Source organism: Corvus cornix, chromosome 3, assembly GCF_000738735.6.
Source record: "Corvus cornix cornix isolate S_Up_H32 chromosome 3, ASM73873v5, whole genome shotgun sequence".
Classification (NCBI taxonomy): Eukaryota; Metazoa; Chordata; class Aves; order Passeriformes; family Corvidae; genus Corvus; species Corvus cornix.
The window spans coordinates 481,871-509,552 of record NC_047056.1 but is presented as its reverse complement, the minus strand read 5'-3'; the positions used below and the strand labels follow the sequence as shown (position 1 = coordinate 509,552).

General features: G+C 55.2%; 2 protein-coding genes across 8 annotated transcripts; one reads left to right on the top strand and one right to left on the bottom strand.

Moving 5' to 3' along the window:
• Positions 1-103: 103 nt before the first annotated feature.
• On the bottom strand, positions 104-25,654 carry KLC4 (kinesin light chain 4). 7 transcript variants are annotated; one of them, XM_039568675.1, is made up of 16 exons: positions 25,548-25,654; positions 14,627-14,893; positions 14,210-14,440; positions 13,810-13,888; positions 13,499-13,724; positions 13,105-13,192; positions 12,692-12,793; positions 12,211-12,384; positions 11,955-12,054; positions 11,409-11,461; positions 8,883-8,950; positions 8,693-8,801; positions 7,780-7,929; positions 1,111-1,235; positions 944-1,001; positions 104-583 (listed from the first exon to the last, which is right to left on the bottom strand). In XM_039568675.1, the coding sequence occupies exons 2-16, from the start codon at positions 14,873-14,875 to the stop codon at positions 494-496; spliced, it is 1,902 nt and encodes a 633-aa protein (XP_039424609.1). In that variant the 5' UTR covers positions 14,876-14,893; positions 25,548-25,654; the 3' UTR covers positions 104-493. The 7 variants fall into 7 exon arrangements, with proteins under 7 accessions (XP_039424609.1, XP_039424611.1, XP_039424610.1 ...); XM_039568677.1 differs by having other exon boundaries at positions 7,807-7,929; XM_039568676.1 differs by lacking the exon at positions 25,548-25,654 and adding an exon at positions 25,410-25,513.
• Positions 25,655-25,748: 94 nt separating this feature from the next.
• Positions 25,749-27,367, top strand: MRPL2 (mitochondrial ribosomal protein L2). The gene is made up of 6 exons (XM_039569049.1): positions 25,749-26,011; positions 26,095-26,236; positions 26,325-26,440; positions 26,530-26,640; positions 26,960-27,033; positions 27,123-27,367. Exons 1-6 carry the CDS (start codon positions 25,762-25,764, stop codon positions 27,333-27,335), a joined length of 906 nt encoding a protein of 301 aa, XP_039424983.1. The 5' UTR covers positions 25,749-25,761; the 3' UTR covers positions 27,336-27,367.
• Positions 27,368-27,682: the final 315 nt, after the last annotated feature.

Here is a 27,682-nt window from a genome sequence, read left to right as displayed (position 1 = left end):
CTGGCGCCCTGGCGGACCGCGCGGAGCGTGCCGCCGCTGTCCCCCGGCAGGCGGCGCCCTCCCTCGGCCCCCCCCGCCCCATTCCCCTCAGGCCGAGCCGCGGTCGCTTCTAGGGTCGGTTTTATTTAATAAAATAAAGTACAGCGATCATCCGGCGGGGGACCGGCGTCCCGGGAGCATGGGGCACTCCCGCCGCTGCCCCGGCCCGGGGACGACCCTCCTCCCCGGGCTGGCAATTCTACCTGGCGAGCGTGTGTGACTGGTACCGAGCATGCCGGCCACCAGAGCTGCGGGCCCCGGTGAGCAGCAGAGGAGCATGCGGGCGGGCTGCGGTGCCCGAACTAGCTAGGGACCCCCGGGGGAGGCCGGGCTGGGCAGGCGGACGGTGGCACGAGAACCGGTGACGGGGAGAACGGAGTAGGTGGTGTGGGGAGGTGCCGGGCGCTGCCCCGTGCAGCGCGAAGCCAGGGTGCCCAGCAGCAGAGCCGCCAGCTCAGTTGGAGGAGAGCAGGGAGCTGTGGGAGGACAGGTCCATGCTGCTGGCGCTCAAGCCTCTGCTCTCCGCACGGAGGCCTTGGGTGCCCTGGAAAAAATACAGTGCCCATGAGGTACCTGCAATCGACCCCCGTGCCCCAAAGCTGCTACCCCAACTCCTGCACCCCTTGCCTTGCAAGCCAGGACAGCCCTGGGGCTGCTGTCACACACAGTAGTTGCTGCCTTTACTCCCAATCTGTGTGAGCTTTGCAGGGAGGGAGGTGGGTACTTGGAAGCAACACCTTTAGATTTGGAGCTCTGACCTCAGATGAGGGGCTACAAGCTCAGGGGTTCTCAGCACTGCACCCGGGACCTACTATTATGCCCCTCACCCCCTGCACCGCTGGCCACACAGCCCCCAGCCTCACATGCATTCCTGTACCAGCCCCACCACTCACAATGTGCTTACCTCAAATGAAGCATCGCTAGACTTGTGCAGGTAATTTAAGGATGCAGCTCGTTTCATGCTACAAGAAAGCAGAGGAGAGCAGATGTGATCATGCTGCAGTCAGACCCAGACACACAAGGTGGCAGGGCCCCCACCTGCCCTGTACGCAGCCTGACCCTCACACGTACCTGGTGTTCCTGGGCTCCAGAGGACCATTGCCCTGCAGTTTCTTGACCAACATCTCACTGCTCCTCCGTATCACATCCCGGATTTTTCCCAGGGAGCTGCTGCGCTGGAGAGTGCCACTGCCATCCTGGACACAGAGACACAAGCCAGGGTGATGGCTGAGTGGCGCTGATCGGGCTCTGGCATGCTGCTGATGAGTGGCTGGAACTGGCTCCAAACATCCTCTTGCCCACTTGCACTGAGGATTTAGCCCTGGCCCAAAGCAGGCTTACTGCTCGCTACGTGGCTTCCCCTCACCCGGTTCTCTACAGGACGTGATGGCCATACAGTCAGGGCCCCCTGCCACTATTGTCTGGCTCATCCAAACTGATACTCCCTCCTGCCCTGTGCAAGCTCAACACCCACACAGGCTGCTGACTTGCCCCAGGCCACCAGCACAAATGGCACTGGCACTCACACAGTCCTGCTCGAACACGACACAGCTCCATCACCTAGAACAGCTCAGGCGGCAACTGCCAAGGAGGTCCCAGTGGCCAGGAAGACAACAAGCCCTGATGGGAGTCCCAAGATTAGGGATACTTTTGTCAGGTCAGGACATGCGGCTGGGACTTTCTCCTCAGTTGCTGCTGGCCAGAGATCATCCTCATCCTCCCCCTCCCCCTGCCCTTCTTCACCACACCATCACTGTTCCTCCTCTCTGTCCAGCACTCATACCGATGCACACCCTGGTCCTGCAGGCTCACTCACACCACACACCACCATTTCACAATGCACACACAGCCTTGTCCCACCTCTAACACCCCCAAGACAATTAGCTTTGAGCCTTTGGAGCAACTCAGGCAGCTCCAGCCTGAAATCTTGTTCTCCAGCCTGTTTCCTCCCACATGCCTCCAAAAGCCCCCAGTACTCAGCGAGGCGCTCTCAGCCCTTGACAGGCTCTAGCCCACCTCCTGCACTTAGCTCCACATGCATGCAAGGCACAGGATGCCAGCATGACACCACACCATGCCACTGTGTCAGCATGGCACTAAGCTCTTCCCCTGTGGCTTGGCCTGCTTGTTACATAAGGTTGTGACACCACTGCTGATGTGGAATTACTTTTGCTCTGATGGCCTGATAACAGCAGTCTTCCCTGCTCCTGCTTCGAATGGCCCTTGGAACATTGGGGCAGAAGAAATCAAGGTAAAGTGATGGCAAAAGCCCTTTACTCCTCAGGAAGATGGGAGGGAGCCCCTTTGAAGCGCTCCTAATGACCAAAATGCCTTGTGGCTCAGGCTAGCACCAGCAATTACTGTCCAAGCATTGTCCAAGCAGCTCTGCAGGTGGGCATGGTCTGTGCCTTAGGCCAGTCACCCCCTTGTGCTGACCACTACAGACTGTGGCCCTGGGCAAGGCTTTTCCAGTGGTCCTCTGCTCTGATTACCCAAAGTTGATCCACCCCTAGACTGCTCTCTAACAGCTGACCAGGACTTTTCCTACCAGCAAACCTTTCTCCTGGTATTCATCTCATCCCTTCTTGGATAAAACAAGTACATTGAACCTCTTCACTTTCTCATTGGGATGAGAGTTTTCCAAGTTGAGAGCCATGTGTTGCTGCTGCAAAGGGACCCACTCACCAGAAATGCAGAGAGCACCCAAAGCAGCAAAGTAAACAATTCGATTCCTGCACGAGGCATTCCGGGCAGGTTTTGGATGAGCTGAACATCAGTGCGTAGCATTAGCAAAGGTGGGGAGGTGTCTTTTGCGTCCCCGCCAAGTCACCACTCTCCCTGCAGGGTACTGCTATGCCAGGCACTATTGCTTTTCCCAGGGCACACAAGCCAGGGGTGGAAGAGGGAACACAGCTGGGACAGGGGAGCAGGACCATGGTACAAGGGCAGCAGGATCAGGCCAGGAAGTATGCTCTTGTATCAGGGCTGGAGGATGGAGCCACATTTTCCCAGCTGCAGTGATGCAGACTGACTGCAGACCAACACCAGAACCAAATGCTGCTGCATGCTGGGTTAAAAATAGCCTCTCTTCTCCCCCCACTCCCTTTTCTGACAGGTTATTTTTAACTCAGAACATTTATGGGTTTGGTTTGCCGCAGAGCCCCCACCCCATTGCACCCACCAGGATGAGAGCATTCAAAAAAAAAAAAGCAGCTCCACCACTGAGCTCCTCTCCCCTGCATGCTCCCACCCTGCCTAATGCATGGAGGCAGAGGACTTGGGCAGGATTTGGCAGTGTGTGGAGCTCAGCACTGAGGGACACAATGGGGTATTTCTTTGGATAAATAGAAATGCCTGTTGGGGAAGGTCCAAGCTCAGATGCCCCAGGGCAGCCCTGCCACACATGGTTACTGAGCTGAGGTTAGCAGCAACTCCAGTTTGGGGGACAGGGAAAAAAGCACAGTGGAGCTGGGTCTTGCATCTCCAATGCTCAACCTGGGAGGGGTGCCCTGGGGGCAGCACCTGCCCCTGTACACACACAGACAGACACCAAGCACCCCCACACCTGCTCCAGCAGCATTTGCACCCACCACCCTGGGGCTGACCGACGCTGGCCTACAGAGCATGGAAAGAAGCACAGGGCAGCGATTTGGGTCAGTCTACCTTTAATTAGAGGTATGGTTGTTACAGCACCAGGTCCAGGACATGGCAAAGCACAGGGGCAGGTGGCCCTGAGGTCCAAACACACCCTGCACTGGGAACTCACCACTCTCCAGAAGCATGGAGCAGCACTGGGACAGAGATGCAGGGAAGGTACAGCCCTGGAGCATTCAGCCCTGGGCTCCATGCCCCACGGTCCTTTCAGTAAGCACAAGCTCCCAGGGGAGCAGCATGCATATACCCCAAGGCCTCTGCACCACCACAGGAAAGCCAGGCCCAGACAGACAGAAGCACATTTACTATCACAACCTGCCAGATGACTAGCATGAAAGTAAGGATCTAGCTAAATAAATAAGGAGGAGTCCTGTGCTGGCCCCTGGGCTCTATCCTGCTGCCTGCAGCCCCCCCAGCTTTCTTCCCAGACAGGAGGACTGGGAGGTTCACTTCCTACCGGAGGTGGGGTGAGGGTGTACACCCAAGGGTGTGAGACCCAAGACAGTGGAGTCTGGCCCTCGGACACATTCCGTATCCCAGTAACGACTAACAGCACCAGACCCTGTGAAGGCCTGAAGCCATCAGAGGCGCTGAGCCACCTCCACACCTCCTCAGGGTCAGCACTGTGATCCTGTCAGTAACAGGGTTACAGATCTCCCACCCACTTGGCTAGGGACAGCCAGACTGCAGTCAGCCCCAAGGACCTGTGAGCAATCCAACCCCTTCCCCGGAAGCAACCTCCCTCCAGCCATCCCATCTGCTCCCACGTGCTCAGAGCACCTCCAGCCCTAGCTCTTTGCTTCTTCACGTCCGTCTTTGCACCTTCTTTTTCTCTCAACCACTCTGCTCCAGTCCAGTCCCTTCCCCATCTCAGCCACTTCTAATAGTCTGGGGTCTGGACCTTGCAAAAAAGTTCTCTTTTCTTCCTACCCCTCCTCTGCTTTCAAGGAACAGCAAACAACTTCGCCCCTACTTCTCCCACCAGCCACACCTAAGAGCCCTGTAGCAATGGGGGGGCTGATTCACCCCTTAATGCCAGATGAGGAGCCTGGCTATAGCATCCAGTCAGGAGGTTGCTGCCAAACATGCTTGTGATGGCCAGTCCCTGTTCCTGTACACAGTCCTTGGCTGTTGCCCCCTCACCTCACCATGGGTATACAGTAGCTCTATGGGCTGCCCTACACTCCCGTGTCTCTGCAGAGAGACCCACACAATGCTCCTGGGTTACACAGCTCAGCAGGGAGGAGGGCAGCAAGATGGGGACTGCCCTGTGCTGCAGGGAGAGCCCATCTCACTGGGGACCAGCACAGGTTTGCTACAAGGCACTAATATCAGCTAAGCCTACAGCGAAGAAAGCAACTGGGCACATGACAGCCCTGCCTAGGCCAGGCCTCCCTGTCCCATAACAGCCCTCCATCTTCGTGCCTTTGTAGAGATGGAGGGAACAAGCTAGGAGGGCTGAGGATGTCTAGTGACAATGGAGCCGGCAAGCCTGGAGTGAAGACAATCCCCCACAGGCCTGGGCCCCAGGGATGTGCAAGGGCAGGCCAGGGGTGGGGGCATGCAAGGGGACAGTGGCCCGTCACCCTGGCCTGGGGGAGCTGGCAGCTCCTCGCAGATTCTTCCTGCTCTTGCTGGCCACGGGACTGGAGCTGGGCCATGTGGCCAGGCACTCCTCTGCAGGCGTCACGGTGCCCTCGCGCGCCAGGAGGGTTGGGGGACTGGCGTGGAGTTCTTGCCGAGGAAGGAGGGATGGTGTGGAGGAAAAGTCGGAAGATACAACACAAACATCCAGGTGACTGCGGTGGAGGGGAAAGAGGGAGTCTCGGGAGGCATTTAAGCCTAGTGCACAGAGAGGAGAAAGACACAATTTACAAGGCTGTGAGGTTGCAGGTCACCTAGGGAGCAGGTGGGACAAGGCCCAGGCTGCATGCAGAGACCACAGGCCACATCTGGGCAGGGAGAGAGTCCTGTGAGGCTGAAACTGCAGCCTCACTTCTTTGCTAGTGGGCTTAGTGGGCTGGCAGGAACAGCTTAGCTCAGGGAGGAACAGCCTGGGTCTCCTGCTCCAAGGGCTCCCTGCTCCTGGGCCTTGGGTACCTGCCAAGGCCTCTGCACCACGGAGCTGATGCCATGCCCCTCTTCTCACATCCCAATTACCTGGGCAGCAAGCAGCTGCTCCAGGCCCTGGGGTGCTCCAGAGCTGCCTATGGGCACAGGGCACCCTGGGGGCTCCCACAGCCCTGCCTGCAGCAGAGGACAGCTAAGGGAGGGCAGCAGAGGCTGCTTTAAGGCAGCACATCAGAGGTCTCTGGACCAACACAGAAAACAACACGCCATGACAGACAGGAGCAGCGGGAGCTGCCTCAGCCTTCTTTTGCAGGGAGCTTCAGTACAGTGCAGGGCTGCTGGCTCAGAGAGAAGACTGGCTATGTGTGCAGCAGGCTGGAAAAGGAGTCATGTGGCAGCAGCTGTGTCCCCCAGGGTGCTGGGCTAGCCCTCAAATCCTCTATTTACAGCTGTCTGGAGCAGGGAAGCTCTGCTAAGACCCCTGGGGAAGGGTCATATGAGCAGGGACTATGCCCCTTGTCTGGGACTGGCTGTGGGAGAGGGTGGCACTGCCTACTTGCCTTAGGATGATCAGCTCAGAAAGTATCAGGAAGGTCTCCGAGACCATCACCAATGCAAAGAGATCACCCAACACCAAGCACAGTCAGGAGGAGCTGCAGAGACACCAGCCAGCACAGGGACCAGGTGATTCTAATCCAAACCTGCAGCCCTCCCTCTGTGCTTGTCTAGCCCCCTTACTAATGGTGAGTGCAGGGGCCCAGAGTTGGTGCCTTGCCAGAGCTAAGACCCTCTTTGGTCCTAATGCCAAGACCTGGGGCAAAGGACAGCCTTGCATCTGGCAAAGCTGCTGGGTCCACTTGGAGGTCTGTTCTCCAGATCCCCTTCAGCCACCTCCTGTGTACAATCCACAATCAAGAGAGCCAGCAGGCTTCAGGCTTTGGGTGCTGAAGGGCTGTCATGGCAACAGGGAAGGAAAAAGAGGAAGGGAGGGAGCTCATGCAGGTGGGGATAGAGCAGAGCCAGGTGGGGAAGGGTTAGTGACAGCAAATGTGAGGGGGCAGCAAAGGACTCTGTGTGCTCAGTGTCTTGCCTGTGCCAGGCTGCAACAACCCCAGCTACTCTATGCTCTCAGTCAGAGTTTGCAGAAGGAATGTAGCATTAACAGCTCTAGCAGCCCTTGAGCCAAGCACCCACCAGCACCATGCTCACTTGTTGCCTCTTCTCCATCCTCCTGCTTGCAGGAGACAAAAGGCACCTGTTCCAGACCTGGATCACCACCTTTCTCCAAACTCAGAGCTAGTGACCAAAGTCACCCTCAGCCTCAGAGCAAGCCTAGACAGGTTCAGGTTGCCCTGCCTGGGCCTCAGCTAACACCATTCTACTGCCTTCACTGGTTAGCCCAGCTTGCCAAAAAGACCTGCCTTTTATCACCTCTGCTTGGCCAGAGCCTGCCGAGGGCATGAGACCAGGAGAGGGGGACAGCAAAGATGCTGACTACAGACTATTCCTGTGCCCTGCAGTCAGTCAGTCAGTCACAGACACACCAGGCATATCACACACACACACAACCCTCCCCAGGCTCAGCATTGTCAGTGGCACAGTGCAGGACAGCCAGCCAAATGGCTCTCACAGGCTGGGGGAGTCTGAGATGGGGCTGATGCTCTCAGCCAGGGCCTCCAGAGGGGAGCAGCAGGGAGAGATGTTAATATGGTTACAAGCCTAAGATTAAGGGCAGACCAGGACCAGCTCATGCTGTGCACTGCCAGGGCCTGGCAGCTCCCCCGGAAGCAGGAACCCTCAGCTGGGAATATCTGTTCTGTACACCAGAAGCCAGACCCAGACACGCACCTTTGTGGGCTGGCTGGCTCATGCCAAGAAGGGGGAAGGAAATGTGCAGGGAATGAATGGAGGCAGACAAGGATGCCACGACAGGCCACGCAGGGACAGCCCTCAGCCAGGCTGTCCCTTTCCTCTGGCAGCCGGCTGAGGCCATTCTTGATGGTGTCTTGTACTTACCCCGCTCCATTCCACGCCCATACTCACTTCCTCGCTACCGTCTGTGGCATTCTCGTACTTGACGCTGCCTCCCAGGCTCCGACGTCTCTCTGTGCCATCCCCCTCCTTCAGGATCTCCACCACCTTTGTCTGGTTGATCGGGTCAATGCCCTGCAAGCAGGAAAGGATAAGGAAGAACCGTGTTTTGTCTGTGTTCCTTCCCTCTAGAGATCCACTGGACCATCACTGTGCTTGGTTCCTGTTCCCTCTCTTGGCCACTGCCCCACCATAGCCAAAACTGCCCAGCACAACCAGGATGGAGCCAAATGCCATCCTGCACTTAGTAGTCTCTGTATGAACTCCCAGCTCAATGAGTCCCCACAAGGGCATAACCAACCCTGTGGAACAAGGGCATGGTACCCCTGACAGCTTTTTTCCACCACATTTTGAAGTGTGGAGGATTTGGCTGTCCTTCAGTCTTTCTGCTAGGTGCTTATAGCTCCTGCTTTATTATTTGAGGATTGAGAGGAGTTTAAGGCAAGAGATACTCTAAGAAATTCTAGGTCTGCCTCTGGAGAAAAAAGTTCCCAGTAAGTGTAGGTCTCCCCAGCAGCTGACAAAGCCCAGTAACCTGCCTTAACCCAGCTGCAGTATTTCTGCACTCAGTGAGCCATGCCTTCCCCACACATCCACACATGGACATCTGCTCCATCCATGCACACATGCACCACCCTACACACCTACACACGTGTGCACCTCTGCACAAATGCAACCCCAACCACCAAGGCCCTCTGCTGTCATGGGAATGTAAACCAAGAACATCAGAGAGGTCCAGGAGAGTCCCTCACCACACCCCAACCAAAGGCAGTGCCATAACCCACCACCCCAAGCCCTGCAGTGCCCCCCACACCAGGGAAGGTCCCTCTGGGGTTACCTGTCGCCGGGAGCGAACTGCGCACTCCTCCAAGGTCTCGGCTGCCTCCAGCTTGCCCTGGCGCCGGTATAGCGCACCCAGGTTCCTCAGAGTGGTGTTCACAGTTGGGCTGAGGTAACAGAGGGAAGGTGAGCAGGAGCCTTGGGGTCACCGCTCCGGAGTCCACAGCTGCCCACAAACCAGCTCTTACCTGCTAACCTTACAGGCCTTGTACCAGCCACCATACTCAGCATAGGGAGTGCTGTCTCTGTGCTTGCTCTGCAGGGTGAGGAGAGATGAGAGCTTAGTCCCATACCTACTGCCCTTCTCTGGGCTGTGCTCTCCCACTGGATGCCAGGGTCAGACCCCAGGCTGCACCCCTGCACCAGCCCAACCATTGGAAACACAATATGCAAATGCAGTGATGAAGCCCAGCAGGTTCCTGGTAGGCAACATATTTGGGCCGCAAGCAAAAGTGATATCCTAGTTCCAGGAAGAAGCATAATCCCACCTCCTTACCCCCTTCCACAGTACCAAAGGCAGCAGGAACAACACAGCCCACTCTCATGGCATAATGAAGGGCATGACACCCCAACCAACATGCAAAAGGGAGACAAAACTCCACAGGTATGCCAGTCACCACGGGCACTAAATCCCTCAGCCAGGACTAGCAAAGGAATCAGCCAGCTGCATCCCAGCCTTTGGCCTACAAGGTCAGGCTTGCCCCACAGCAGCTTAGCCCAGTTAGCTGTCCCCTCCCCACCCCAAAGTCCCCTTTGCACCCCAAAGCTAGCTGGCTGGCCCTGTCCCAGTCAGCTGCAAACAGGCTGCTGGCCAGAGCAACAGCACAGCAGGCAGAGCTTGATGCTCAAGGAGGACGATCTGGACAACCCACACTGCAGGGCAGTAGCTGCTAGCCCAGGGTCCGTGGGTCTGTGGCATCAAGCAGGTGCAGGGAGCCGCTGCTTCACAGCATGAGCTCCCCTCTAGCCCAGAAGAAACTGTCTCCATGGGGACCATTTTTCTTACTCAGTCCCACAGCACTTCTCCGCTCTTTATCCCACATGCCTGAGTCTCCCTGTGCCACAGGCACATGTGGTTTTCTTCACACTAGAGCCTACACAGCCTGGGCAGGCACCAGGGACAGGGAAGTTCAGGACTCAATACACCTCTGAAGCTTGTGTAGAGGCAGCCCTAAAGGGTTTCTGAACCTGATAGGAAAGGTGTCAAATCCTCTGGGGCAGATAAAACCTTGAACGCCAGGGCTGCCAGCTGTGCCCAAGGCCCTGCCCAAGGCCAGCATGAGCTGGCCTCTCTCTGCTGTCAGGAAAGAGGGGCAAGGGAAAAAAGCAGTGAAGCTCTCTCTACTTTAACAGAGGATAAGGAAACAGCACAAGGCAGAGTACATCAGCCTCAGCTCGTGGGCCAGCAGTACAAGCAGGTTTGTGACTACTGCTGCCTGGACAGGAATGCCAACCCTGCTTTGCTGTGGGGCACAGGCACAGCTGCCTTGGGGACGGGAGCCCCAGAGTCAGGGAAAGAGGCTTAGCCCTTGCCTAAGACGCACATGTAAAGTGAATCTTACTCCAGCTGTGGGCCCCTGAGCATGCTCTCTTGCCCCATGGCAGAGTTTGCATTATCTGGAGCACAGCTCCCTACTACAGCTATCTACATTTGACCCCTAAATCCTCCAAAGATATGATCAGAAGAGTCTCAATCCCAGAGGGGGCAAGGGGAGCCTGGTCTCTACTCCAACTTGGATTTCTCCAGGATGGTGCTGCAGCAAGTGCAGATTCTTTACAGCAGAGCCTTCCCAGTACAGCAGCCAGAACAGTGTAAAGCTGAGCAGTGCTCTGCACTGGGAGCCACACAGAGCAGCTCAATGGGAAGGCACAGGATGCCGGTGGGAAGCACGTGCCAGTGCCCTGCTTTCAGGGCTGACAGGATGGGACTCATCAGTCCCTAAGTCAAGCCTGCCAGACTGCTGCCTGAACTCTAGGGTTGGGGCCTGCTCTGAGGGCAAAAGAAAAGGAGAGTCCCACTGCAGGTAGAGGACTAGATCAGAACCCTTCATTCTGCTGCTTCAACCAGTTGCCAAAAAGCAGATGGGGCCTCAGACGTGGCAAAAGCAAAGACACAACTCTGCTGCATTTATTGACTGCCCACAGAGCAGGGCCTGCGCTACAGGAGCAGCAGTAGCTTTGCCTTTCAGCCTAGCCCAAGGCAAGCACAGTCCATTTCTATCCTCTTTCAGAGGCCAGCTAGGGCCTGCCCCGTGCAGACATCTTTTTCAGACATGGCTCCATTTCCTAAGAGAGGTGACAGCAGCAGTTTCTTCTTGACCTCCATTTTTCCCTAGACAGCCTTAGAGCTGCTTCAGAAGCCACTTATGCTCTGGGTACTGGCAGCTCTTCGGAACGGAGTTCCAAGGCCTTGCAGCACAACCCTCTGCCATCTGCCATCTTCCATCATCTGCATGCCCAAGAGGGATCAATCACTAAACCAGAGAGAGCATGCAGCCATGGCCGAGAGACTGAACAGCCCTGCTCGAGGAAAAACACCCTGCTCTATGAAGGGCCTTCCCTCCCTGCTGCCCCAGGGAGCAGCAGTGCTGTATCCCTGCTTTCCAGACACCTCCGGGACTTGGGAGCTCTTCAGACTGCAGCTTCTCCAGGAAGGAGGAGATAAGAGATAGGCTGTGATAAGAGAAGATCAAACCCCCTGGGATCAGACTCACCTTGCTCATCTCCTCTCTCTCCTCTGCATGCATCCAGATTGGCTTGTGCTCATCTGTGTGGGGAAGAATGCAAAACAGGTCCATTCACCACCCCACGCTGTTGTTTGCCTCCTGTACAGCTCAGTACCCTGTCCCCAGAGCTAGCACCTCATCAGAGGGAGGTGACAACACTTCCAGATCCTCCCCCCTGCTCCCTCACCCCAAGTCCCAAGAAAGGCAACCAACACTGCAAGGGCAGGACAGGGGAAGGAAAGAACAAGTCCTCCCAGTGGAAGCACATGTGCCAGGTGCACAGGAGAAACTTCAGCCTATGCCTGGGAATGATTGTGCCATTTACTATTCCCAACCCTATAAAGACTGGGTTGAGACTTCTGAGAGGAGAGGGAACAGCGTAAGACACTGGAATGGCAGCATCTCAAGGGCTGCCCAAAGCAGGGGCCCTGCAAGGCATCCCATCCCTCAGTCTGGGCAACACCAGAACCAGATAAATCTAGGCTGAGAGACAGGAAACCCCTCCCCAGCCCCAAGGGCTTCTGCTGTACAAACCATCCACAGAGCCAAACTCCTTCACATGAGCACGGGTAAGGATATCCTTATACAGCACCTCTGCATCTTTGTATTTGCCTTGCTTCAGGTAACAGGAAGCCTGCAACCAAAACAAAACAGCTCCAGTCCCACTAGGAAACAGATTAACTCTGCCCACATCTTGCTGCTATGGCTCTGTGTCTAAGCCATAATGCAATGCTCACCTCTCCCACAGCACCCCTCCCCAACACTGCACAGCCTCTCCCCAGGGCCTCACCAGGTTGTTCTTGGTCTTGGCCACATTGGGGTCATCAGGACCCAGGCAGCTCTCGTAGATCTCCAGGGCCCGGCAGTAATAGTACTCCACCTCATCATACTTGCCCTGGTTCTGGCACAACAGGGCTAGATTGTTCAGCTGCTTGGCCACATCAGGATGGTCTTTGCCTAGAACCTGGGTGAACAAAAGAAGAGAAGGCACAAAGACTGCAGCGGACTCCTGGAGTTAGGCATGTGCTGGGGGGACTACAGTGTCTACTGTGTCAGATAAAAGCCAAGGACTGGAGAGGCAAAGAGGAGAAATTCCAGCTTCCCCCTCCTGGCAGGCCTCTCTAGGGCTGCAAACACTGGAGAGACAGGAAAGACGGTGGCAGAATCAGCAGCTGAAGAGACTAGATAGGCCCTGGATTTCCCATGTGCACTGAGGTAATGGGAGAAAGCCCACAGGGAGAGCTGAGAGGAGAAAGTGTGGAAGACTCTACCTTCTCACGGATCTCCAGGGCTCGCTTACACAGTGGCTCTGCTTCTTTGTACTTCCCTCTCTTGCCATAGAGAACAGCCAAATTGTTCAAAGTCGCTGCCACCTACAGAGACAGAAGTTTCTGCATGAAACAAAGCAAATTCCAGCAGGACCAAACAAGGGGTGCAAGCAGCAGTAACAGTGACTGTCCCATTTCCTCCATGCCTGCAGTACTGCTGCTTCTCAAGAGAAGGAGGTCCAGAGACAGGAGACAGATCCTGCCCTGCCTATATCACAGGATCCAAGAGAAGCCAACTCCTTACAGGCCATACTGAACCAGCCAGCAGGAAACACTGGAGCAGTAAAACTGCTGGAACACTGCCCCAGCAGCACCCAAAAGTGAAGAAGTGACTGGAAGAGGAGGGAGACACTCACCGCTGGGTGGTCTTTGCCTAGAGTCTTCTCACGGATGGAAAGAGCATCATTCAAGAGGTGTGCTGCTTCTTTGTATTTATTCTGATCCCTGCAGGGCAAAGTCAAGCAGTTATTTGGGATTTGGACACCAGAGCCCACAGCAGACAGAACTATGGATAGTCCTCCTTCCACACAGATCCAGCCCTCACAGACCTTTCATTTCTCCATTCCTCCCTGCTTTACTCAGTCCCTAGTTATATCTGGGAGTTTGGCAAACCAAATACCCCATCTAGGCCAAAACTTTTCTGAAAGGCAAACCACTGGCAGCTGGGGGAGCCCCAGGATGTGCTGTAAAGGGAAGCCAGAGGTGCAGAAACCTGTCCTGGCCCAGTCCTGCCCTCCCCACCATGCTCACCTGTACACTAGTGCTAGAATGTTGAGCATGGTAGCCACATCAGGATGATCATGGCCTGATGTCTTCTCTAGGTCCTCGAGTGCCTGCTTGCAGAGCGGCACAGCCACCTCATAGCGTCCCTGCGAGGCGTACTGGATGACAAGGTTGTGGAGGGTGCGCAAGCGTGCGGGAATCTCATAACCTCCCTGCTGGGCAGCTGCCACGGCACTGCTGTGCTGGTGGGGCACTGTGGGCACAGAAATAAACATGGCACAGTTGGCCCAGCAGGCTTGAACAGAGACAGCAGCACCCATACATGAGCAAACACTTACATCCAGGACCATGCTCCTCCTCCTCATTTGGGAATAGGTCATCCAGAGAGTCCTTGGTGGAGTCACCCTCCTTCTCCTCCTGAGAGGATGAGAATCACAAATACTGTTGGTTCTCAGCAGAGACAGCAGCAGCAGCCTGGGCTGAGTCAGTTGCCAAACTCTCAGCTCTTCTTCAGCCCACCAACACACTCAATTTCTCCTGCTGTCTCTGCCACCATCTCCCCGCACAGAACAAAATCCAGAGACTCTGCCCCATGCAGGCCCCCTTTATTACAGGCATTGCTGTGCATGGTAGCTGGGAAGGGGCAAAATCCAGGACAATGTTATCACACCCAGGCAGTTCTCCCAATCCAACCTCCCGGACCCACAAAAGCAGCTGCTCAAAAGGACTGGGGCATACCGAAGGCGAGACATCCTCATCATACTTCTTCAGCTGGTTCATGAACTCAAGGTGTTTCTTCTCCTCCTCCAGCTGAGCCACGGTCTGTTCACTACGCTGCAGCTTCTGCTGGGTGTTGGCAAGCTCATCACGCAGCCACTGGTTCTCCTGGCACAGTCTCCGCACCTGAGCACGCAGCTTCTGCTTCTCTGACTCCACGGCATTCAGATGGTTGGACAAGGCCATCATCACCTTGTTAAGAGTCTCAGTCAGTAACAACCACACTCTTGTCTCTCCCTCACATGCATGCTGAGGGTCCCATGCTAGCCACCTACACTTAGCCCCTTCCCATTCCTGCAGCTTATGGGAAATGGCCACATGCCCACCCTTCCGCTGCCAATCCCAGATAACACCTAGGGGATCACCGACCACTCTCACCTGAGCTTCTCCAAGCCCCAGTTCTATCATCTCCACTGACTTGCGGAGCAGGTTGGATTTCTCATGCACGAGATTGGCTTCTTCATCCTTCTTCAGGCACTTGATGGTCTCCAGCAAGCTGTGCAGGATGGAGTTGTGTTCATTCTTGAGTGCTTCCAGCCCTTGCATTACCAGCTTGGTGTTGGAAATTATCTCCTCTTGGCTCAGCTTGTCCAGTTTCTCCTCCCTTGGGTACACCATGGTGGACATAGTCCTACTCCTGCAGGCCTGCACAGAGACCAAGAGAAAACCTGAGTGCCCCAGGGCTATTTCAGAGAGTCACAACCAGACACAAGTATCACAACCTCCTTCAAGCAGTCAGAGACAGCATTTAACTGATTGCCTACTCTAAGCCCTTCTCCTTCATCTTCCCCTTTCCCTTTGGCAGCAGGCAGCTGTCAGGGCACGTGCCTCTGCTTTTGTGGCCGGGAGTGCTGGCAACCAGCGCAGGTGGCCCACGTGGACAGGAGACAAAAAGGCTACAACCAGTGCTGACCTCCAACACCCCCACACTCCCAGCAGGGGGAAGACTAATTTAGCTTCCATTTAAGAGCAGAGATTTGTGGTTGGCAGCTGGGGCTTCAATCTATACACCTTCTGCCCACAAACCACTGATGCAGAGAGGCTGTCAGAGTTCAACACCTGCAGAAGAAAGGGAACACAAAGTGGAGGGATGCCAGCTGAAAGCTTTCTGCTTCCTCAAAGGAAAATCTCCTGGAAGAGTGTCTCAGACAGGGAGGCATCAGTGGCATCACTGTGCCAAAATACTGCCTGACCAGAAGAGTACATCCTGAGGATTGCAGCCTCAGCACAGAACTGCCATTGTGGCACTAAGGGACATGCCACCAGCAGGACACACCACACCACTGCCTGACTGGGGAAGCTCACATACACCAACTGCTACAGTCACACTAAGATAATCCTTGTGGAGGTGCAACTTGAAACACCAACAACTTCTCCATCTTCATTCACCCTGCTGCCAGCCCAAGGACTCCTCTGGATGGCCTAAGGACTCCGTACTCCTTCCATGTCCGGTTCCCCCCAGACATACAATGGGAAAGTACTCAGCTACTGCCTTTGCACAGGGACACCACGTGCTACAACCCACAATGTCAGTGTGGCTGCAAGACCCCTGCATACAAAGTCCAGGAGCTAGAGAAACACAACAGGCCAGAGGTTGAGAGACACAAGAGGAAGGCAAGACCCCTTACAGCAAGACCCTGGCTGCTCCATGACTCAATCATCTAGCAGAGTCCCAGCCTCTTCCTCCAGCTGGGCCACCCCAGCAGCCTCCTCACACTACTCAACAGTAAAGCCACCTCCCCCCTTGTTATCAGGTCACCCCAAAACCAGCCCCCTGCTATGCCCTGCACAAGCAGCACCTGCCCAGCAGCACCTCCTTGCTTCCTGGAGCTGGCAGAGGCCTCTGCAACCTGAGTGCCCAGGGCCCTGCTGCCAGGAAGCTAGCAAGCTGCCCAGAATCTACACAGGAGGAGGTGAGGGAATTGCTGCCATCAGATCTGCCTTTGACCTCCTGCGGGACCCATCTCTGCATGGTTTGAGCTCTTAGTTCAGCAGCTGCCTTGTGCCTGGTTTACTGAGAGAACAGAAATACTGCCCCAGCTGCAGGAACAGAGAGAGCAGAGCTCCCCTTTCTGGCAGGGCTCCTCCTCACCTGTGCACTCTGCCCAAGGTGATCCCACAGCCCAGCTGCCAGGGAGCTACTGGGCAATGGGCCCCAAGCAATTGAGAGGCCCAGCTTCCTCCTCACTGCAGCACTTAGAGTGAAGATGACAAACAGCACTGGGACAGCTGCTTTAAGTACACACATCTCACTATTAAAGCCACTCATCTCCTCCTCTTTAGCCTCACTCTTCCTCCAGTCATTTTACAGGCCTGAACTCTCCTCTCAACCCTCCTTTGGTTTCTGTTCCAATGATGTACATCCATCCCTCAGGAAGGGGAGCAAACCCTCGACACACAGCAGAGACCTTACTGAACCCTCAGCAGGGCAGAAACACCTCATGTCTTTTGAAGACTGGGTTTCTGTTCACACTTCTGAACAAGAACTGAGTCATCCTCCCCCAAAGTCACAATGCTGACTTCACATTCACTTCATGATTGAGCATCAGCACCAATTCTGACTCACACTTCACTGTATCCTTCACTTTTGGGTATCTGTCATGCTCCACATGCAGTTAACCCTGCACATTGGGTATTTTATACCAAAATAGTCTCATCTGGACCATGACTTATGCCAGTTTGCTTCAGAGAAGACCATATGATAAGAATAGCATGAAAAACCTCATTAAGGGCAAGACAGAGGACATAGACTACTGTTTCAAAAGGAAAAATTTGTCTCGAGAGTTGGTTTCCACTCATATCCTATCTTCCAAACTCATTCTCCAGAAACTGGCAGCTAAACGTTCTGGTCAACAGTTCCCCTGTTATTCTTTTTCCCACCTTTTCCACACCTGGAGTGGGATGAAGTGCTAAAGCAATAAGGGAAGCCTTGCCTAAGGCAGACTTCTGCAGGTGAGCACAACTCAGGAAGAAACGTGCAACAACTCCCAGCCCTAGAGAAAAGAGGTTGGCAGCCCAAAGGGTGTTAGTGCTGCCTCATCTGGCCAAGCACTCTCATGCTCTGAAAGATGTCCAGACAACTTCCCAGGAAGGCTCAGCAGGCACTTACCTCTTCCACAGAACCCGAGGTAATAATAACTGCTAAAGGGTTAAATGGCCCCATCACTGGTTTCAACTTGTAAGGAAACATAGCCCCAGACTCACTTGCAAACAGGGAAACAGGCAAGTGGGAGTTCTCTGGCCCATAGGCAATGCTTGTGACACAAGAACACACCCAGGAACGGCCTCATACCCAACATACAAAAAACTAGAACTCTGCTCTAAAACTCACACAGCTGAGCTGTACAAGTCCCTGTGGGTACTGGGCCAGTTGTGAAGTGCTGACAGTTTTCATGGCAGCATCACTTATGTCCCTGCAGAGATCTTGCTGCCATCTTTAAAATGTGCAATACAAACATACTGGGAAGAGGAACATATCACAGGATAAAAAGCCACCAGAGCTCACACCTTGCTAGGTAACAGAATCAGACAGACAAGACCCAGATCCATAGAAAATCAGCCTCATTAATTCCACTGTACACAGAACTACTCCTCAACTGTGAAACTGCTGTGTTAAACCACCAGTACCTCTACTACAGCAACACTCCTTCTTCAGCCCCTCCAGCAGAAAACATTCACGCATTTCACAGTCCTCACAATCAGCTTGCTTTTTGAAACTGCAAAGATTTCAGACTGAGAAGGAAAAATAAATCAAAACATCCTGATCCACAGCATATAAGACTCATCCTACCTGCAACTACTTCCTCAGGTCCTTCAAGGAATACCAATAGAGGCTTTTCTTCTCTCACTGGCTGTGCAAACATCTGTAACCTTACATATACCAACATAATTGGCCTTTCTCCCCTAGGGTGACATCCTGGAAGCATAGCTCTGCTAGGTACCAACACGTTTCCACGTTCAACTGTGGACAGAGGATTGTCCAGGCTGGACAGAGGGTGCAAAACCTAAGAACAACACACAACTGCTCAACAAGAAAACAAACAGGAGACTGCAGAGAAGTCATTTGAATGCTGGTACCTCTTGTACAGCAAAGAAAAGCAACAAACCTTGGTAGGAGCTGACTTATCCTTCCAAAGCAGGAATTTTCCCCCAAACTGCCTTATTTTAGCTCTCCCCTGACAGGTCTACACTCGGTGCTCAGCTCTCCAGAGAGGAAACACTTGCTATGGCAGCAAACACCAAGGTCGGGCAGGCTGAGGCTGCTGTATAGGGACTCTTACCTACTCCTTTACATTCAGCAAGGTGCACTGAGTGTCCTTTATCCAGGCAGAAAACACTCAGAGGTTTTCTGCAGAGATGAAGGGACACATCATGGTTTGCCTTTTGCAGGGTGGGGCTCAGACTGGAACAGGAAGAAAGAATGCTTTTCCACCTAGCTCCTTGAGAGATGGAGAGGCTTGTACCCAGCTTATCCTGCTGCAGTGCTCATGGACCTGCAGGTGTCCCAGCCCAGGTCTCCACTCGCACGTTTCCGCTCTAGTTGGCACGTCCTCCCTATTTACAGTGAGCTGCTAGAATAGCCCAGCTTTCCGACAACACCCATCTCATCTCCCCTCTTCTGCTCCTGCTTGGAGGACAGGGAAGGAACATGCGTGCACTGAGCTTTGTGGCAGCTGCAGCAATCAGCTGGGAATCCATCAGCAACTACATCCTGCCAGGCAAAAACCTTCCTCCTGCATTCAAGTGCATAACCGCGAAATCACTAAGCATCAGCAATTTCAGCAGCTCATTCTTCTGCCTCTCAAACTGCTCCCATATGCGAGACCTTTAAGAGGAAAGAGCTGGAAGCTTCACTGCTTCTATCTTCAACCCACAACATGTACAAGGATGCCAGATTAAATGAGTCCAAATGAATCTTAAAGCTTAGGTTATGATGCCTAATGCTAGAACGCTATGGGGATGGGGGAGGAAAGGCACCGGGGAAATCAGGAGTCAACTACAGCAGGACAGAGATTTCAGGTCTACAAACAACTCAACAAATGCAGTTCACTGCCTCTCTGCATGTCCCTGGACCCATGTGAGACACAAGGTACCGTCCCAACTTGCACAAGACAATAACTGCAGCGTCCTTCAAACTGCAGATGGTCTGCCAGCACTTTCTGTAAAGAACTGAAACACATTTTCAGCAGCAAATTCTTCTGTAGGAGAAGGTGATCTAAGGATATAAGTGATGTAAGGTAGTTGAAGACAGTTGGGTTCTAGAAAAAAGCTTCCTGTGGAAAAGAGTAAGTCTGACCCACAGCAAGAACAAGTGACCACATTTGAGAGATCGATACCAATGGCAGCATCTAGAAATGGAAACACAGGGCTTTGTCTTGCTTCACCATAATTATCCCAGTCTCCTCCTGTGAGACATGCTTTTGCTACCTGGAGAAACAGCAAGGTTATACATTTGGGAAGCAAAATGACTTGATAAAAGCAGAAAGGGTTTTTTGTTTTGTTTGTTTGCTTTTCTTTGGACCTCTGCCAGCTCATTACTGTTGAACAACAAAGGGTCTCAGGAATGACTGGTTGACGTCCAATGAAGCTAGAAGTGACACTGCAAATAAGACAGTGAGTCTCCACTCCTAAGGGACACTGCAACAAAACCAACACCTAATACTCTGGATGCTGAAAAATAAAATAAAAGCAGTAAAAAGCAAACAGAGTGACAAAGTTGCAGCTATCAAAGAGGCTGTGTCATGAGCACAAATTTTCTTATTTTGATATTAGTGTCAGAAAGCAAACAGATTTAGGAGATTATAGTCAGCTGTGCAGAGCCTCTGAGGCTTCCACTGCACAGCCCGGACACATCGACACTGCCAGGAACACCTGCACACTGACACACCACCGCTAGAAGAGCCACTGCGCTCAGAGTTACCACCCCAGGCCACCTGGAGCAGAACCACAGAAAAGGGACAAACCGGTGCTGCTGAGCTCCACATCCAAGTTGGTATTTCCAGAGCTACTCTAATATGGGCAAAACAAGAAATGCTGAGGTTCATGTGAGGCCCAGAGCTGGAATGGTGCTCTGTGGTGCTTGTTACCATTGCCAGAAATACCTGTGCGCTCCCTTAGAGCCACGAAGAACACACAAAGAGGACATCAGGCAGGAGTCACCATCCTGGGACCTCATACCCAGCATATCCCTGAGCTGCAATTGTAAAGTCAAAAGACGTCACTCAAACTCTAATGTCTATTACATTCTCTGCCACCAGTTGTCTCAATAAGTTTCTACACCCTATTGCCAAAAAAGGGGACACCTAGAGTCCCATCTCCTGTCCAAAATTCCTTCCCAAAGTCAGCCTCCAGCCCAGACCTTTTTTGCACTGCAGACAGCCTAGAGAGTTAAACCAACACAGAGATGACTTCAAGTACTACAGAGGCATTGTTGTGTTATAACTTTCCCCTCAATAAGAGTCTGGCTTGAGTACTACTTGAAGAGTATTACTTGGAATGAATGCTTTGAGGTCTTTGGTCCATTCCCTCACTCAAAGCAGGTATCTGATCAGGTATCTGTGTCTAGCTAAAGGACCATCTCCCAAAACGGAGATCCCACAAACTCTTCAGACCCCTGGACCATGACTTAGCCATCCTCTTGTGGGAGGAAAAAAAGAATGATAAGAAAAAAAAGTCTTCATCTGAATTCCTAGATAAAGTCAATGCGTTTGCCTTTAGTGAACACCTCCTCAGGACAAAAGGAGCGAGGCACCACAGCACCAGAAAATGACCCGAGGCCCAGAGAAAGGGAATGCAGTGCCTGCTTCCTTCCAGCAGGGTCCCGCAGGGACAGTCCCTCTGTCCCAAACCAATCCACCTGCAGCAACACAGCATGCAGTGAAGGCAAGAAGTTGTCTCACTCATTCTCCTATGCCCCAAAACCAGGACTCTCCTTGGCATCCAGGCACCTCCTCAAATGGCTTTGAAGGCGGTCTCCAAGCCCAGAAAGACTTTGCCCAACCAGTTTCCCCAATCTTCAGAGTCGTGTATAACACAGTACAAGCTGACTGCGCTGTTGATGTGCCTTGATCCCTGTCCAGGGGATAGGGAGGGCTGTCCAGGGATCAAGGCCAGGATTGCTTCTTTCAGCAGCTGACACATGCCAGCTCTAGCTGACTGTGAAGCTCTGGGGTTTTTTTCTAGATACTGGAAGGCTTGTGTTGGGAATGTCTGTCCTAACCAGCAGGCTGCAAGAGGCCCAGGGGACAAGGACTAAGGAACTAGATTTGCAGCTCAAGCAGAAGCTCTCTCCCACAAGGAGACCGGAGCTGAAGGGAAAGAGCGTGAAGGGAGCCTCCTAACACTCCTCTCTGTCCCAGAAGCTTTAGCTCCCTACCACCTACAATCTCTAATAAAACACATGACATCACATACCCTTCCCTGAAACCCAGGGCAAGGTGGTGATAAGGTGACTTTACAAGGACTTGGCCACAGTGACTCATGTTCAAACCATTACAGAAAGAACACTGGAGCTTCCCATACCCCTCCCACCTTCCAGCCCACAGCTGGAAACAGACAAGACAAAAGGTACTGGTGTTTGTTCTGATTGACCAGAGCAAGCAACTCCTGTATTATCAAAGCATGATCCATTTCCAATATGGATTTGTACTCCGAGGAAGACAGTGCAGGTAATCTGGTTGGCTTTGCATCAGATCATTCACTCCTTTCAAGACCAGAAAGGTCTCAGTCCACTCGTTACTACCACAGAATACAGACATTGGAAGCAACAAGGGGTAAAAAAAACCCCAACAAAACAGCCAACAACAGCAAAACCAACCAAACAAATAGCACCGATTTTTGCCATTAGCAGAAAACCATTTTGTTCTGATTGTACATCATATTGTTTACAACCCCAGCTGGCTGGGAAAACCTGCACCTTCCAGCAGGCCATTGGAATGAGAACAGCAGTCATCACCACTCCCACCAGCAAGCTTATGCTGGCACCTCGAGATCAGCTGATAAGACCTTGTTTTTAAACTTGTTCATGTCTGCAGCAGCTCACTAAATCCATTCTGCATCTGCTGCGCCTGGGACTACAGCAAAACACCATTAAAACATGTTTCCAGGCTAGTGGAGACAAGAGCTAAGCAGCTGGAATGGAGCCAGGGCAAGCATCCCTTCCCAGCTTCAGAATCTGATTGGGAGTCTTGCACTATAAAAAACAGAGTGAGAGCCATTACCTTGCCCTGACAGCATGAAGCAGTATTAAAGCAGGCAGAGTAATTCCCAGGAGCCAGTGCCTTTGCAGGCATCTGTCTAATGTGAGGGCTATGCACTGGATGTGCCTGAGCAGTATGGGAGATAAGCAAGATGCAGATGGGACCAGCAGGAGCTCTGGAGCCATTCTGTGTGCCCTGATGGGCTCTGGTGTGCCCACACTCCCTCTGTGGTGTACCTGGGGCACCCCCAAAGAGCAGCTGACTGCAGGCTGCAAGACTGCGCTACTATTTCCAGAAGCAAACAGGTTTTGTAAACCACAGCAAGGCAGGCAAAGTCACAGGGACAAACCTCTACCTGCGTAACAAGCAAAGGATCTGGTTTATCTCTGGCTCCCCTGTCTGGCTAGAGCTCTTTGAGGAGCTCCATGGCTCTTTCCCAGGAAATGAAGCATTTATCCAGCAACTCTGCCAAGGTCAGAATCTTGCCACGTGTCCTTTGTGCCCCAAGAGCCATTTTGGTATTTGGGGTTAATGTTGTTGTTTCAACCTGGACATTCCTCCAAAACAGCAGATGAGAGAACACATGCTTCCTGCTCCTTCTGCCAATTACAGCAAAGCACAGCCATGTTTATTTACCCTGTGTCTGAGCTGGCCAGATCTTTGACCTGATGTGTGCTGAACACCACCCTCTTTCCCCACAAGCACAGGCAGGGGTGGGTGTTTTCCACATCTCCAAGGTGGCAGAGAGGAGACCAAGGGCACTAGAGGAGACCCGAGCATCGAACTGCAGCAGAATGCCAGATACCAGCTAGGCAAGACGCAGGGAAGCCTGCGGCTTCTGGTAATGTGCTGCTGCCTCCCAACCATTGTGCAGATTTCTCCCGGCTGCCTGGCCAGAGCATTCTACCGCAACACCATCCCCCAGCTCTTCTTCAGACACCTCCTCCCAGGCGCATCGTCTCCTTCACAGAAGCTTACCAGCGATTCCCCCAGCCCACCACCTTCGGTAGGGTGCACCTCCACTTCGGAACAGCTCAGGAAGCCGTTAATTAATGGAAAGAGGGTTTGGGGCGAAACAAGGCTCTTTGAGAGCCAGTGCTGTATGACCTGCCTCCGTCATCGTTTCTCCGGCTTTGTCTGGCAGCAGGAGGCACGCCCGCTGCGTATCCTTGAAACAAACAAGCCAGAAAGATCCCTTCACCCCTCAGAACCACCACAGACAAATTCTGTGCCCACCTGGCTAAGTGAAAGCTTCACAAGGAAAGAAAAGTTTTCATCAGCTCTGCCCGAAACTGCGCATCAAAGCGGTCCTTTGTTCCAGGATGGCTGGGCACCCTGCCCGCCTCAGTCACCGGATGGGAATGTCCCCCGCCCCACGCCGCAGAGCAGCGGTACCTGGCTGCCTGCAGCGGCTTGTCCAGCGCCGGTGCTCGCGGAGGCGGCGGAGGAGCGGCGGCCGCGGCGCTGCGCGGCTCCGTCTGCCGCGCTGCCCTGGGAGCGAGCGGCGGCGCAGGCACCCGGCGCTCGGCAGCCAACCACACTGCGGCAGGGGGAGGGGAGGGATGCGGACAGGCTCCGGGAACAGGACGGTCAGACGCTCTCCCGGGAGCGCAGAAAGCGCCACGCACGCCAAGCTCACAGCTCCCTCCTCAGGGATCCACGCGAGCGCCCAGGAGCGGGGCCGAGCCCCCGCGGTGCCGCCAAATGCTGCCCAGGGAGCACTGGCCACCATCGGGCTCCTGCTCAGCCCGCCAAAGCCCTGTTCCATCCCACCCTCCATCCTGTGGTGGAAGGTTTTACATCCTGTTTGGTACTACCCTCGCCTGTGTCCCCACTGCTGACCCCATCCCAGCCCCTAAAGCCAAGCTGGTGTAGCTGCAGAGAACCCTCCAGCTGCGTGGTTGCTATCGCTGCGCCTACAGCAATGGCCAGATACAGGAGATCTGGCAAGGCTGGAGCCCTGTGTGTCCGCACTGTGCAGTGCGGGGCTGGGCCGGGCACCGCTGGGAAGCATTTGTTCAGTCTCTGGCTGCTCTGCTCAGAGAGAAGACAATGACACAGGATCCAGCCTGGATTGTTGCTACGGCCATCCTATCCCCGGTAATACACAACTGGCATGGTGCTCCCCTACAATGTCCCCAGCTACCTACATCTCCCTGAACCTGAAGCAGTACTGCACTGGTGTTCCTGTCCCTCCCCACAGGTTCCCCCAGGTGTCCCAGGAGGAACAGCCCAGCCATGTTGACATGCAGGTTCTCTCTTGCTTCATCCCACAACACATATTTGCTTCCTAAAGCACCTTGCTGTCCTCCGTTCCCCAGTTCTGGAGAGCAAACCTGGCTGGCTGTGGGGTACATACAGCTATGGCACGGTTACATGTCACATAAGTTACATAGCAGGACTGCAAACATACATTATTTGTGTTACAGTGAAAGCCATTCCTGGCAACGAAGACACAGACTAATTACAGAGCAGTGAATCCCGCAGTCTGTGCCCACGGTACCCTGGAAACAGCCACGGCCGGGACTTCGGGCTGACCCACGGTTGCCATATACACATTCCGCTCCTCCCTCGAGGACTCCCGGCCTCCGCCGGCCGTCCCTGCGTGGCAGTCGGCCCTGCCCGCGGGGAGGCCAGGAGTACCGAGCCTGCGTACCCGGAGCTTCCCGAGCAGAGCGGGCACCAGCAGGGCTCCCCCGGGGCTGGAGGGGGCTGATCTCGCAGGGCGCGCCTCGCCGGCTCCAAAGTCCGCAGAGCCGGCGGCACCCTTAGCGCCGACCCCCGCCGACCCGCAGCGTTACCGCGGCCCGCCGAACCCGGGCACGGCGGGCACGGCCCCAACGCTGCCCTCGCCCCCGCTCGTTCCGCTGCCCCGGCGGCCAGGGCGCCCTGCCACGGTCCCCGAGCCCCGCCAGCCCCAGCCCCACTCCAGGGATCTCCCCAGCTCCCCGCGGGGGTCCCACCTCCCCGCGGCCGGCGGGGGAGCGTCGCCCCGGGAAGGCCGCCCCCGCTCTGGCCTGCGCCGCCGGGCTCTGCGTGTCCTCCCGCCACCAGGGCCGCCAAGAGGAGCGACCGAGCCCCCGTAACTCCGCCCGTCCAACCTGCTCGGCGCGACACCTCGATGGCCGTCCCGGTCGCTGTCCCGGTCCCGGCGGGGGCGGGGCGAGACCCGCGGCAGGCACCACCCGCCCTCTCAGCGGCGCAGCCCCTTTAAATCCAAGATGGCCGCCGCCTCCGCCGCACCGGCGGGCGCGCGCCACCTGCCGGCGGCCCCAGCCCAGGCCCCGTGCGGCGGCCCCGCCCCTTCCCGCGGCCATGGCGGCGCTGGGGCTCTGCCGCGCCTTCGGGGCGCTCCTGCTGTCGGCGGGCTCCCGCCGGGCCCGGCTCCCGGCGCTGCCGCCCGGCCCCCAGCCCTGGCTGCCGGGGCCGATGTCGGCGCCTGCCGCCTGCCGCGGGCTGGGCGGCTCGGCGCCGCGCTGTACCACCGACCCGCTGTGGAAGTGCCGGGCCAAGTACACCGTGCGGCCCGTGGGCATGAAGAAGACGGGCGGCCGCGACCACACAGGTGGGTGGGCGGGAGGGTGGGCGGGCTGCCGGGGCCGGCTGGACGCGGGGGGTCCCACCTGCAGCCGCTCCCGTGTCCGGCAGGCCGCATCCGCGTGCGGGGGATCGGTGGGGGACACAAGCGGCGGTACCGCATGATCGACTTCCAGCGCCTGCGCTACGAGGAGGGGGCCCCGCCGGAGCCCTTCACCGAGAAGGTCGTCAACGTCCGATACGACCCTTGCAGGCGAGTGCGGGCTGCGGGCTCAGCCCCGGGCCCGGGCAGTCGCGCCAGCCATGGCCCCCTGCTCACCCGCCGCGCGTTCTCCGTGCAGGTCGGCTGACATCGCCCTGGTGGCCGGCGGCAACCGCAAGCGCTGGATCATTGCCACGGAGAACATGCAGCCGGGGGACAGCATCACGAACTCGCCTCACATTGGCAGGATGGCAGGTGCACGCCAGGGTCAGGGGCAGCTGTGCCGGTCTTGCCAAGGGCTCGTCGGCTGCTCCTTGCCCAACTTGTCAGCTTCTGTCTTCCAGTGTCAGCCAAGGAAGGGGACGCATACCCGCTGGGGGCTCTTCCTGTCGGAACGCTGATCTGCAACCTGGAGAGCCACCCTGGGAAGGGAGCACAGTACATCCGGGCAGCTGGTGTGTCCCCACACAGGGAACCCACTGTTTGTAGGGGTTTGGCTGAGCACAGATGGAGAGGAGGGCAGGGGGGCACTGCTCTGGGTGGCCAGTGGCAGGGAACTTTCTCCCCATGTTAGAGTGCAGCACATCCCTGCACAGAAGCAGGGGCAGCTCTGCCCTGTTGATTCCTCAAGGTCCTGTCTTCAGAAAGAAGTGCTGCATTTACTACAACAGTGGGGGGCTTTGGGGAGTTACCAGCATGGGGATGTGCTTGCCACAGGGTGGGATACTTCGTCCTGCTGCTCAAGGCAGCTGCCTCCTCTCTTGCCTGCTGCAGGTACTTGTGGGGTGCTGCTGAGGAAAGTGAATGGGACAGCCATCGTGCAGCTGCCCTCCAAAAGGCATATGCAGGTAAAGGAACTCCACTGTTCCTGGCTCGACTCCCTGGGCACGCAACTGTGTGTCCCCAGGGAGGGCTGCAGCTCTTCTCTGTCCCCTAGGTGCTGGAGACCTGTGTGGCCACGGTGGGCCGCGTGTCCAACGTGGATCACAACAAGCGGGTGATCGGGAAGGCGGGCCGGAACCGCTGGCTGGGCAAGCGCCCACACACGGGCTTGTGGCACCGCAAGGGTGGCTGGGCCGGGCGCAAGATCAAGCCTCTCCCACCCATGAAGAGCTACGTCAACCTGCCACAGGTGAAAGCAGTGGAGTGATGCCCGGAGCCAATAAAGCGTTTTTCATGCCACTGCTGTCACATTACTGATGCTTTTTATGCAAGGACCTTGGGGTACTTTCCTCACTTTCCCACAAGTCAAGTTCAGCTGTGTTCGGTCCCTGAACACAGTTCAGGGGTGGGGTTGCCAGGAGAGATGACTGTGGGGCTGTGGACTGCCTTGGCTTGAGTTTGACGTTGGTGGGTGACTTGGTGTGGTCAATTTGCACAATCGTGTCAAACCTAGCTGTAGGACACCCGGGCTCTTCTCTCACCCTCGACTTGTGGAGCAGTGAAGGCAAGCAGACGGGAAGGGGGCTTCCAGCCAAGCTGACTGGGAAGCTGGGA

Excerpts from the sequence above, each read along its gene's own strand:
- MRPL2 (XM_039569049.1), top strand. The coding sequence starts at position 25,762 with ATGGCGGCGCTGGGGCTCTGCCGCGCCTTCGGGGCGCTCCTGCTGTCG. Across the intron at positions 26,441-26,529 it reads TCACATTGGCAGGATGGCAG|TGTCAGCCAAGGAAGGGGAC; the intron begins GTGCACGCCAGG and ends TCTGTCTTCCAG. Across the intron at positions 26,641-26,959 it reads ACAGTACATCCGGGCAGCTG|GTACTTGTGGGGTGCTGCTG; the intron begins GTGTGTCCCCAC and ends TGCCTGCTGCAG.
- KLC4 (XM_039568675.1), bottom strand. The coding sequence starts at position 14,875 with ATGTCCACCATGGTGTACCCAAGGGAGGAGAAACTGGACAAGCTGAGC. Across the intron at positions 13,193-13,498 it reads ATTCTAGCACTAGTGTACAG|GGATCAGAATAAATACAAAG; the intron begins GTGAGCATGGTG and ends TTTGCCCTGCAG. Across the intron at positions 7,930-8,692 it reads CAGTTCGCTCCCGGCGACAG|GGCATTGACCCGATCAACCA; the intron begins GTAACCCCAGAG and ends TCCTGCTTGCAG.